This window comes from Aythya marila, assembly GCF_965140915.1.
Source record: "Aythya marila genome assembly, chromosome: 10".
NCBI lineage: Eukaryota > Metazoa > Chordata > Aves > Anseriformes > Anatidae > Aythya > Aythya marila.
In genome coordinates, this window is record NC_139051.1 from 10,570,256 (window position 1) to 10,583,269 (window position 13,014).

The window sequence follows — 13,014 nt, forward strand, 5'->3', positions numbered from 1 at the left end:
TAACAGAAATGCTGCAGTTCTAAAGTTGTACCGTGTCCACTGAGTCACACAGGATCAGGCCAGTCCCATCTGGCCTTCCAAGGAATCAGCCAAAGATGCACTGAAACCAGTGGGTTCTAGCCTGGGATCTGAGCCTTATGCGCAGGCTGGTGAGATTTGGGTTAAATGTACTAAACAACGAATGCATTACAGTGTGCTTTTTCTTTTGATTTTCCCTCAGGAAGCTATCTGTGGAAAAAACACAAAAGATTTTGCTTCTTCCCAGGTGTATGCAATTGCCCACATCTTAGAGAGGAGATGACACATGAAACATTTCCTCTGGTCAAGCATTCCCTCCTGAGGCACAAGGTATGTCTTTCCTGAAGTGTCATGCAGAGCTATACCAGCTAATTCAGCCACGGGAAACAGTCTAGCAGCACAGGGCTTGGGAAAGGACAGATTCCATGATGCATGCATCTGTTTCCCATGCTGTATTGCCCATGTTGACTGAGAAAGCCTAGCAATGTAAACATGCCTGGAGGTAGAAAACATACCCTTGGTCTCCTCTGACATTCTGCACTGGGAGCATTCCCATTTTGTGTTATCAGCTTCCATGGAAAGGGGCTGTTTGTGAGAATAACAGCCACGTGTGCTGAGGGCCTGGGTGTGCGTTCTTGGAATGAGGCAGCTGGATCCCATCCCTGACTCTCACTGGCATTTTCTGTTGTGTGGAGGCATTGGCACCGCGAAATGTCAGGTCTCAAAATGGAAATGGCCTGACATTGTTTAGGATCTATTCCAGGAAATGCCTCTTGGATAGAAGCACTCTCTTGCTGCCCCTTCTCCGTGACCGCGTGAGGAGAAGTATCTAAAATAGGTCATTGTTATGCACGGAGAGGGCCCTGTTCCCTAAGCTCCCTTGGTTTCCAAGTAAACGAGCTTTGGAGGTAAGTTAGCAAAAGAGGCTGATTCATTAGCAGCAAGGGAAATCTGTGCATTGGAGGGGTGCCCAGCTGCCCAAAGGGATTTACGTAGTGACATGCTTCTCAAATCTTAACAGAACGAGCTGAGTGATACACACGCAGGCTTGAACTATATCACAATCACATGCTTGCTAGGCTCATTTCTTATCTCACGGATTTCTCTGGAGAGTATCAGTTGCTCCAGTCCCTCACAGAGTTTTAGAATTGTAAGGGAAGGAGTCACAGTGAGGTATCTTCTAATGTGAGAAAATTCTCTAGGTTTTCTTTTCCAAATTAGGTCACCTTGTAAGGCAATTCTGGATGGAGTTTGTCCCTGCAGTTATAGAGGCTGTAAATAACGAGTGTTACAACATGTTTGACAGGATTTCATTGCGCCATCATTAGTCTATCTGAATATCAGATCCTAAATTAATAACAAATTAATTTTATCTGCTGAAAGACCCCAACTGTCACACTCCTGTCCGGAATGAGATCATTTTGGGCAGTTATTTACTCGCAGAGGAAACAGAGCCAATGCATTCTTCTGGCTTTGTTACTGAGGGTAGGCTTGTGCTCCAAGATGCGCAAGATCCCTTTGTCAAATTGTCTAGAGCACGGGAGAATTCAGTTTTTTTGGAGCATCTTCCGCCTTTCTGTGTCAAGTGGGGGTGCCAATTAGAACCAGTGATGAGACAGGCACTCATCCACAAGATTAGAAACAGAAACCTGCAAACTGCTCTCACAGAGGAGGCTGAGCAGCTGTCGGACTGTGAAGATCTCTGGCCCCTCCTGACCTGGGCCAGATTTGAACCATTGACCTAGAAGTGAAAAGCTTGAAATCCCTGCACAAGCCGTGTGGTAAGTAGGATTTGCAGAGCTGCACGCCCCCATTCCACGTTCAGTTGCTGCCATCTAATGGCAGACTGGGAGTAGAAGGGCATCATGCATTATAAATACCTTGTCCTTGGTACGTAGGAGAACACGTGCAAATAGCTCTCATCAACTCCTGAGAGTGCCAGGCAAGCATGGTAGCTTAGCCTGGCTTTATTCTTCTGCAGAGTAGTTCAACAGGGGCCTGTAGCACTGCAAGCCAAGAGCTGTCCCAGGTCACAAAAAGCAGCTCTTTGTACTACATTCACTCTCCTACACTGGGTGGTTTCTGTATATGAAGCCTGAATCTGGGGTTGTAAACTGGCTTAACAAGTGTGCCAAGAACAGCAGTAGCTGCATGGTGGATGCTTGCACAAGTGAAGGTGAGGAGAGATAGCAGGTAGGAGGTGGCTCTCTTAATTTCTCTGAGTATTACTGCTGCTCAAAACATCCGTGCTTTAAATAGCTTTGATTAAAAAAAAAAAAAAAAAAAAAAAAGATGGAGACTGAAACAAAATTAATTGAGCTACCTGTAAATTACTGTGTGTGAAGGCTAGCATACCATAAAACTAACATCAAAACATACACAAAGGAAAAAGCAAATAAGAGATGTCTCCTTCTCCTACCCACCCAACTCCAGGAAGTTCCTGCTGTGTTTTATGTCTCTCAAACTCTGGATTTATAAGGTATTAAGCATTTGTCACGTATCAGTTTTGTACTGCCTGTTTCTGTCTGCACACAAACCTCCAGATGATACTTTTAACCCATAATAGCTAACAGTGTTTCACAAAGCAGAAGGTTAGACTGAGCATTTCTTCATGCATCTCAGCTGTTGGGTGTCCAGAAGCATGTCCCATGATGGGACTGATGGGACTGCAGCCCAATGTGCCATGGAGCAGTCACCAGCAGCCTTAATGCAGTGGTGACAATGGACAATACACAGCCTGGCAGTCACAGTGTCACTGGGGCCAACTGCATTGAAGTCATAAATCAAGCTTTATGGTTGAGAAATGTCTTCAGTAGTCCCTAGTCATCAAAGAAATGTCATTGTATAACAGGAAACTGGGTAAAAAACAAATGTTGTCTCTGGACAGAAGAGTGGAAAGAGCTGTAAAATTCCCCTCTGCTTGGCTGAAGGAATAGTTGTTGGAAATAAAGTCCAGGAGCAAAGCAACATGGAAGACAGGAAGGAAACTTATTTTCTTATTGCAGGAAAGTCTTTGTAAGCACTACGGAGAAATAAGAACAAGTGCAATGAGTCCCCTAATGCCTTTGACACTGCCGATGTTACTTGTACCTCTGTGAGAGCAGAGAGAAGTAGCACACATGAATTCTAGCTGAGTGAGGAAGAAAATCATTTTAGCGTGAAGTTGCTCAGCTTCATGTCACCAAGCACTTCGCAGGCTGCACTGAGTGGCTGAACTATTCCTATCTGGGAGCTCAGGGGCTCCTAGGTCACAGGAGCTCTGTTTGCAGTCAAGGTCCAGCAGCCGTTCCCTTGCGTCAAAGCCAGGGTGTATCTAAACACTGCTGCTGTGCTTCCGAGAAATGCAGTTCTGTGCTGCTGCTGAAAGACAGCCTCCTCAAATACGTACACAGTGGTGATGCACTGGAGATTTGAGGTTGGTACACGAGGATACGGTGCATATGCCAAACAGCTACATCCCCTTTTGTACATAGGATGAGGTGTGGCAGGGTGCTGGGAGCTCCTGTGCAAGCTGATGGTTGGACCCAGGAGGGAGATCCCTGAGCTGGAGCTGTTACCAAAAGGCCCTTGTCAATCAGTTTCCCCAGGAGGATTTCTGCTTGCTCTGTAGATATTTTTCTTTGAAGCTCAGGGGTAAAGTGATAGCAGAATACATTTAACAGGTCTAAAAATGTCTTGGCAAGGTTGCAGGTTTTTGATAGATGTCCCTTCTCTTCTTATTTCCCATAGGAAAACGCTGTGTTCTGACCATTCTCAGGGAAGCACCAGTTGCAAAGGGAAGACATAAAATTACACCAAGTGAGCTGAAATTTAAGCCTCGCTGTTACAGCAGTGACATTCAACAGTTAAATGCGCACCCTCAACACGCAGCAGCTGCAGCGTTTCGTTACTGTCACTTACAAAAACCTTCAGCTCCCTTCAGTGTACCCTGCTTTGAGCCCAGGGCTTGCAGGCCCAGAGGCACCATTTTGTCAGTAGGAGCCCTTTAGCGTAGCGTGACACCTGAGAGACTTCAGCAGGATATAACATTGCTCTGGTACTGAGGTATGATTTAATATCCTTGATTGTTCTGGCAATTTGAGCTGTGTGATTCAGGAGCCGTGCACAAGTACGGTTACTTCAGTGCGTAATGGGATTTATGTGCTCAGATGTGATGGATGGTGCAATCACATTTCTAATGTTGGTTCATTGGCGGGGGGGGGGATGAAATCAAGTCACTAGGAGTTTTGCTGTTGATTGCAGTGGAGGCGTTTGCACAGGAAGCTTGAAGCGAGAGATGTTGTAATGCTGAACTAAGGGGGTAGGGGTCAGGAAAGAAAAATAAAAATAGAGGAAAAGTCTTTCTTCAACTCCTAATCGCAGCCTGAGGTTTTCTCCTCCTGCGCTCAGCTTTCACCCTTGCTGATAAGATCAGCCGGGGGTTGGGGCAGCCTGCAGGCTTGGGGGACAGCCGCTCCTCCTGGGGAGCGCTTCCCTGTGGGGCTCACGTCCCGAGCGGGCTCCGGAAGCCCTCCGACCCCCTTCCCCGTCAACCCCGTCCCCTTCTGCCCTCCGTGGGCCAGGCAGGGCCGCGGGACAGCCGCCAACACCGCGGGCCAGGGGCTGCACCAACGCGGCCCCCCCCTCGCCTCACGCACGGCGCCGGGGCAGGCCCGGCGGCTGCCACTCAGGGCGCCGCGCCGCCTCCGAGCCGCCGGGGGCCGGACTCGAACCCGCGGCCGCCGCGCAGGGCGGGCTCGGCCCGGCCGTGGCGGGCGCCTCCCGCGGCCCTCTGAGGGCAGAGCCCCGGGCAGGGCGAGGAGCCGGTAAGCGACGGGAAAGGGGACGGGGACACACACACACACACACACAGAGGGGTTTTGGGGTCGTCCATCCTTCCTTCTTCCCTCCTCCGCCGCCCAGCTGCGGTTGGGGCCTCCCAGCGGTTTCCTTCCGCTGCCCAGATGTTGGGTGAGGTTGGAGCAGCGGGGACCCGTCCTGGGGAACGAGTCAGCCTCGGTGGGGGAGGCGATGGGGAAGGATCCAGGCAGGAGGGGTGAGACGAGAGGAGAGAGAAACTGGTAACAATTTTGCGTGTTTATTTTTTTCTCAGAGGATGCTGCAGGGGTCACGGCAGGTTCTGTGTAGGTAGGTGAGTCACATACCGTGTTCGTGTGTGTCAAAGGAGGTGCGAGGGGAAGTGAAAGTGTTCAGATCAGAGGGCAGATTAAAGAATTGCCCTCATATTGGGGAACATTTGGCAGCTGGCTCTGCTAAGCTAGGTGTGAGTTACACCTTTTGCTGGACTGCAGGATGCCGGGGTGTGGACTGCTCCTGGTCAGATCCTAAAAAGGGTTGGATTTTGTTGGGCTCCTCAGTTCTCGTGACCCCCTTATGAGAACTGGTGGGTCCAGCATGCAGGCTGCCTGCAGCACCCTCCGCATCCTTTCAGGAATCCCCAGAGTAGGAGTCAGGATGCACAAGGAGCGCTCCAGTGTGAACACAGGCCTGGGAGGAGAGATGCAGTAATGGAAGGAGAGATTGGTTTGACACAATGCAAAACTGAAGGTAAACTAAGCACCAGCATCTGGGTCAAGCAGAGCATCTAGGGTTTTGGGGGTAGGTGGTGGTTTGCCTTCAGGTAAATGGAGCGGAGTTGCCAGGGTCGTCAGTCGCTGACCCACCCAGCACCTCCTTTCATCATCTCATTGGTTCTGACTTTGTTTTTCAGAGAAACTCCTTGATTCAAGAAAGCCACCATGAAAGGTGAGGAGGCTCGGCAGAGGAGAAAAGAGGGCAGAACTAGAAATGGAGAGCGATCCAGGCACAAAGCAAAGAGCAAGGGTAAACACAGAGAGAGCAGACTTGGCAGCCAGGAGGCAGAGGATGTCTCTCTGCCCGCACAGCAGAAGCTGTTGGCTGAGGAGAAGGCGTCCATGGCAAAGTCACGGGAAGAGTCAGCCATTGCGATTTGCCTGCAGGTGCTCCTGCCGTACCTCCTAGCTGGGTTTGGCATGGTCTTGGCAGGCATGGTTTTGGATTATGTTCAGGTAAGGGAAAGGAACTATTCTGATGTACCTGGTATGGGATAGGTGGGAAACTTCTCTTCAGAAGCAGGGATTTGCTCTGGGGTTAGCAAGTAAAGGAAAATGTGCAGTAGTTTTGCATACTAACATGTCCTTCCAAGGCAGGTATATGTATTTTGTGCAGCTCTCAGTAGACGGCATGTGGTGTTTTTCTGGCCCGTTTTTGTCTTTTGGACGTAATAGAGACCATGGTGCTGAAGAGTTTGCAAAGAAGCTGAGCCATCTAAGTAGTAAGGTGCAGTCCTGTGCAGCAGTCTTTTAGCTTGGTCCCAGGAGGAGGATGGCTGAATTGCAGCCCCAAGGGCTGTGATGGCATAGTGCTTTTCTGAAATGGGTACAGCTGTATTGCTTCTGGCTCTGGATGTGGCTCTGAAAAGCAGTGCGTCCCCTGCGAGGAGCCAACCCAGCACTGTTAACACTTCATATATCCAGCCCAGGCTGCGCCCCACATCCTTCTCAAGGGCCTTGTAGCAAGTAACATAAATCCTTGAGTGTTCAGTCTTTCAGTCTGACTGATGTTTTAGTAACAGCCAGGACCAGACCTTGCCTCCAATGGCATAGCAATACAGCGCTTTAAAGCAGCAATGAACGCCTACTTTCAGATACTTTAAAGCTGTAGTTAATTTAGAGATTACAAATTGCTATGCCTTTGTACTCTAAGTGACTCTTATTGCTGTGTGCCTTTTAGTTAACCTGTGTTATTTAACTAGCTAGCTGTTGGGTCAGACTGCCCTGAGTTATCAGATACAGTGACACTGAAACTACTGTGCTTCTATTGATATAACTTTTACAAATCTGGAGGTGTGTACTTTTGCTATTAGCCCCAGGCAGATCTCCCTAAGCTATAAGAGCTATAGAGGCTTCACTGTAGGAACAGAGTATCCTTAATTGACCTTAGCATGTGCTCAATACCCAGCAGAATGCTCCAGAAAATACCACATCAAATCCAGAACCCCACGGCAGACTACTTTAGTCTCCTTAGACATTGTTCTGAGAGTCCTAAGCAGCCACTTGACATGCACAAGTCTGTGGTTTTCATTTTTATTTTTCAGAGTGCTCAGACCTGCTCATTCCTATGAGTCTAAGACATGTTGCTTCCCATAGTGAGATATTAAAGTGAGAAATAGGTTGCAGATAGATTTATGATCTTGGAAGACCGTTTTTCTTTCAATGTTTTTCCTTTAGAGCGCTTTTTTTTCTTCTTTTTTTTTTTTTCTAGGAAGTATTGGGCCACTAATTTAAACAGCATGTGAAACAAACCTCTTACTCTTCTGAAACCACAGAAGTCTGGTTTCTGCTTTATGCAAATAAAGAGCTCACAAAGAACATTCACGTTAGTGCATAGAGCTTGGGAAGTGAAGCCATGCAACATCACATAAGAAAAATAGGCCGTTGGCAATTAGCAAAATGACTTTTCACGGGTAAGCGTGGACCACTTGAATGTGTTTCATCATGAAATCACTGCTGCTGGGAACTGCCCTTCCCTTAGCTAGGCAGTCCTGCCCTCAGACCTGCTGCTGTTTCTGTGGGGCAACAGGAGATTCTGCAAGGCTTTGGGCCCCAGGCACGTGCAGCTTGCTTGCTTTTAGCTCACCACTTACTCTCAGTCCCCTTCCCTTTCCTTTCCTAAAGTGGGAAACAGAGGAGCAAGGTGGGAAACAGGAAGAATACGCAGCCTGATCTGACGGAGAGCTAGCAGAGTCATGAGTGCTGGTGCTCCAACAACCAGGACGTGGGGTCCCCAAAAGCCAGTGTCCTTTGAGGGCTCTGAGATGTTAGACTACCACTGTCTGCTGCTACTGGTGCTGTGTTGCAAGAGTGCTTGTTGTATCCCTGTCCCTTCTTTGCAGGGATGATAAGGTACGTTTGAAACTGCATTCCTTGGCACTTGCTGTCTTTCCATTTTTTGAACTGCAGCAGTGGATGGAGTCCCCAGATCAGGATGAGGGCTCCAGCAAAGAGGCTGTTTCTGCTTTGGCTGCTCTACGGCAAGACTACCTGTTGGCTAATGTGTGAGAATAGGGGTATTGGTGTATTTGTGTGCAGAGAAGGGCAGCAGAGCACTCCCCAGGTTTTGTCACGAAGAGTGCTACAGCCATGAGGTGCATTTTTTCCCCCAGCTATAATCTGTTTTTGGCTGCTTGGCAATGCTCTTCTTCTTCTCAGATGTGGTATGTCTCTTTGCCAACAAATACGATATATCTCTTTGCTAGGAAAATGTGACACATCTCTTTGCTGGCAATAATGGCATGAGACCTTATCAGAGACTCCTTAAATGCATAATAAAATGACCCAGTGTACACGCACAGGTCACCTGAACCAATTACCTTTCTGTACACCGATTCATCGGTCGAAGGCTTTTTATGGTGCTTGCTTAGAAACAGAGAGAGCTGAAGCATGATAAACTTGTAACCCCTGCCAGGTTGAAGCTTTAGAACAGGATGTGTGGCTGCTGTGTTTTTAATGTCATTTGAGTCATTCAAGCTCATTGATATTTCCTTTACATTAATGTTGCTGCCTGTCAGCAGTCCTGCTGACGGATGTGATGACATAAGGTATGCATGTTATCAGACCTTAAAAAGCGTGTAGTTGCTGCCCAGAGCTTGTCCTTTATTCTTTTTTTGCTTGAAGCCTCTGAGTTTCTAACCAGAACTGCGCCTTCATGCCTTTGCTGCCCAGTTCCTGGCTGGTATAAAGAGGTCGGATGATGTGTGGTTATTACAGGATTTTTATTAACCTCCCTCTTCCAGCTATTGTGGACTTTTTTTTCCCCAGTTAGATTAGCTGAAATATATTCCCTTTTTAGCTTTCAGCTAATCGGACTATTGTTAGGTGGAAGAGGTGGACATGTACACACCAAGCTAGCTGGGAGTGGAGGAGGCTCTAGGGGCTGTCCCAAAATACTAACCTAGAAAGGACAGTTTCCCATTTGTAGTTAGGGCTCGTTTTTCACCCTGCTGTGCTTGCAGAGAGATGTGTTGTACCACCTCAGCCCACCAGGCTTGGTATTTTGCTGTGTGTGATACCAGACCAAAAGAAGCGCACCATCCTGCGAGTGTCCTTAGTTCTCTGTTTATCTACAAGGCAAAAGTATGCCTTGTTCTGTCCAACCTTGCTAATGCACTTAGCTGCAAGCTGGGAACCAAGTCACAGGGGCAGAGTCCACAAGCCATTAATCTTTACATCTCTTTGCAGAGAGTGTCAGGGAGGTTGATTAGAACAACAGGTATTAGTAAGTCAGTGCAATTCAAACATTGAATTTGAACTGGACTGAGAAACTTGAATCTTTCATGCCTACCACTGAATATTTTTTTCACTCATTTCTTTCAGTAGGGCATAGCTAGGTTTGAACCTATGGCTGGAGAGTGAAGAAGCCCAGTGGCCAACCTACTAAACCAATCCTATACTCCTTCATCCTAAATTATGTTTTTAAAGCCTTTTCACTCTCTGTTCTAGTTAAGTTTTGCCCAAATTAATTATTGGAAAGGAGCCCCAGCAGAATACCCAGTCTTCCCTCCCCTCATGCTTGACTTTGAGCTGAAGAGTTCACTGCAGTCTTTACCGAGCAGGATATAAATTCTTTGTCCGTCCGTGGCTGTGATGCAGCTCTGGTTCTTGGGCTTGTGTCAGCTGTTTGACCGGGGAGACTTTGAGGGGAGACCTCCCTCTCAGTGACCATATCTTCCTGGGAGTATGCAGAAGCAGAGTGTTTTGCTCTAGGACAGGAAGGGAGACCAGCTCACAGCTTGCCTTGGAAATATTCGCCCTTTCTCTCCTTTGCCTGTGGAGTAGCGAGATTACGGAGCTACCTTAAATAAGCTCTGGCTATGACTCTTATCTTGGCCTTTGCAAACTAGCAGAAAGTTGAAGTGATGACAGCAGATAAGGGTGTTCGCTTTTGAAGCTTATTGGCTGGTTCTCTAGATTTTTTTTCCCCCCCCTGAAAGCCAGTCATTCGGAGGTATAGCTGGCACAGAGCGATCGTTACATCCCGTTGAGACCGTGGAGGGGACGAGAGGGGCCAGGGTCTAGAAGGGCAGATCTTCTCTCACCAGCTGGCTTAACTGTCACTTGCCCGGGGATGGAAGCTGCATAATATAGTCAGCCGGCAGAAACGTCGACTCATGTTTTCCTTGACCTTTCTTCACCTTGGAGGAGAGCAAAACGGATCCTGGCTGTTAACTCCCCACCTCCTCGGCCTTGGGACAGCGAGAAAAGTTCAACGTTGCTTATGGTGGGAGTGAGGGAAGTGGGGCCGGCTCACAGCAGGCTTATATATTAAACCATCGTATCAAAGGCAAGCCGCGGTCTGACAAGAAATGTAACCTGAGGAGAAAGGACACTAGTGCGTTTGAGCACGCTGAAGGATTCTTGCATGACCTGTCACTCTTTCAGTGCTGTAGCCTGAGCAGGTCTTACTGGTTTTTACCGAGGTGGTGGGAGCTGAATGGGGTGTGGGCTCGTTTCTATTCGTCCACGGACATCTCTACAATCTTCTTTTATCTTTTATAATTCCCCCCTGGATATAACTCGGAGAAATAGTGTCCGTCGGGTTTGCTGCCACCTGGGCTCAACCCAGCTGAACCAATTTTGGAGGATACCCTTGCTGCAACTCTCTGGACGCGCTCCTAGGAGGAGAAGAAGAGAAAACAATTTGGCATCATTGTTGTAGTTTGAGGAAAAGCGTATTTCTTTTGACTTCAGAGTGAGCTACCAGGAGGATCTGTGTGATGACCTGATCTCCCTCCACTTGTGCTGCTGAGCATGGGGTAACGGTGTTCGACCATGGTGGTCACCCAGTTAGAACTGGAGCTGTGCTTTCATGGCCAGAAGCTGCGTGGTTTCACCTGCAAGTTGACTAGGTCAGCCAGTGGATTTCTCCCAGAGACCTCCTTCTCCATTGCTTCCCAGATTTTCGTGCCCTTCCTTCTGGCTGGCTTGGGCATGGTAGCTGCTGGCCTCTTGATGGATGTTGTTCAAGTAGGTACACGTGGTTAGGCAGCTTCAGTAGTGAGGGGGTGGGCTGCTTCACTGACCTGGAGTATTTGTGTTTTGCTGGTTTTAATGTGTGTGGTCCTGGCAGCTGGTCAGCCAAATGTCTGTGGGCTTTTCCTGTGCTAGAGAGATGCTGTCTGTCTTGTGATCAGTGCATGGGCTCCTTGTGAAGTGGGATAGCGGCTTTCAGAGGGGCTGCCTGACGCCCCTCTTGATGCTTTAGGCTGGGGGCTCACTGCACTGCATCCAGCTAAACACTGGTGATGACTGCTAAGAAGCAGCTGGGATCAGGCTGCGGTGTGTTCCCCTGTTGCATGATACTCTTTCTTCAAAAATGTCTGATAAAAAGATCTAGGTCAGGGTTGTTACTAACTACCCGTTTCACTTGGAGGCAAGTTTATATGTTTTCAGTTCTTTGCAAACAACCTAATGTAATCTTTGGTCTAGAAGGTATTTAGATACTGTGATGAAACGCATGCCAGCATGAAAAGATAAGCATTGCCTACAAACTTAGTGCTTCTTGGCCAGATTCTGAGGTGGGTGTAAATTTGGAGTAACTTCCATCGACTTCCAAGGAGTCGTGCTGGATTTACACCTTTGTGCCCACAGCCAGAATCTATCCCATCTGTCTTTCCTTTGTACCAGAGGCACAAATAGAAATGCAAAATTTGATCTAGTTTGGGCATCTAATGCCAGTGGATTTACAAATCAAAAGGCTGGCACAGTTTCCCAGGGATATATCCTGCAGTCTGAGCTCACTGGAGTACATTAGATTCTCTGGCATTCGTACCACAGCAGGATCTAAATATGGACACTTGAGTGTTTGGAAGGACAATACCTTGCTGTTTTTTTCTTGCACTGAAAGAAACAAAGAAGGCAGCAAAGTTGAATAAAAGGGAATATGAGGAATATCAAAGAAGGGTTAACTGGAGTGCACAGCTGTTGCTATGCTCTGTTTGTTGTCTCCACCTTGTTGTGCAGCGCTTAGGCACAGACCTGTCTTGCAGCATTACAGAAGTTCTCAAACTACCCAAGATGTTATGTTAATATTTAGCAGTTATCTTTGGCCAGATATCTCCAAGAAGTATAAAGACATTGTACGTACCCATTCTGTAGCCTTGGCAGGTGAATAGGTCTTTGTTTAAAACAAATCCAATGCACTTGCTGAGAAGCGGGCTCTGTTAAAGAATGTGACTGTATCAAAACTGATGGAAAACACAATCCTTGCGTACCAACATTGCACATGTCCTTTAAAATACCAGAGCACAGCCTACTTTGCTCACTTTGCAGTATTTGCTCTCTAGACTCTAAGAAACGGGGTCATGCATGAAGCACAGTAATAGGAAGTGTATTTTTTGGTGAAGGTGTTTCCAATTATACTGAAATAGAAGCCATCAGTCAGTGGGTTCAGCTCCCAGAGGAGGGAGCTAGTGCATTGAGAATCACAGCCAGCATCGGAGAGATGTTATTGAGGTAAGCTGACATGATGTCAACAACCCTCTTTTTAAAAACAAAACCAGTAGCTGGAAAAATCCAGGGATTTTAGCCTTTAAGGGTTCGGATTGTTCTTTTGTGCCTTTTTGTCTGTGAGCTGCTTATTTTCAGCTTTTCTTCCTGCAGCATGAGAACTAGAAACTCACTGTCCTGTTTTGTTACTTAGAAATACAGTGGCTGTGCTGGGAATCTAACTGTTTCTATAATTTGTAGAGCTGATATTGTTAGAAACTGTAGAGCCAAGTGGAGAGTGCTTATTTGTGTCCATCAGTCTTTACAGGACTTCAGCAGTTTCCGATCCATGAAATCAAGAGAGATCTCTCCAGCCCAGTTGACATCAAACTCAAATTTGGGTCTCTCTCACTGTAAAAGGATGCTCAAAGCAATACCCATTTGCCTTTTTCTCTTCTTAGGTGCACAGGTGATGGATGCAGCCTCTATA

General features: G+C 47.4%; 1 protein-coding gene across 4 annotated transcripts in view; it reads left to right on the forward strand.

Annotated features, from left to right (window-relative positions):
• Positions 1 to 293: 293 nt before the first annotated feature.
• SLC41A3 (solute carrier family 41 member 3) overlaps positions 294 to 13,014 on the forward strand; it is a 29,636-nt gene continuing 16,915 nt past the window's right edge. The window contains exons 1-3 of one of the 4 annotated variants that reach the window (XM_082768131.1): positions 4,745 to 4,823; positions 5,450 to 5,565; positions 5,729 to 6,047. In XM_082768131.1, coding sequence (XP_082624257.1) covers positions 5,757 to 6,047 — 291 coding nt within the window. In that variant the 5' untranslated portion in view covers positions 4,745 to 4,823; positions 5,450 to 5,565; positions 5,729 to 5,756. Of the gene's footprint in view, positions 349 to 4,720; positions 4,824 to 5,449; positions 5,566 to 5,728; positions 6,048 to 10,014; positions 11,064 to 13,014 lie in introns of those variants that run through there. The other 3 variants (XM_082768130.1, XM_082768133.1, XM_082768132.1) reach the window with 3 other exon arrangements.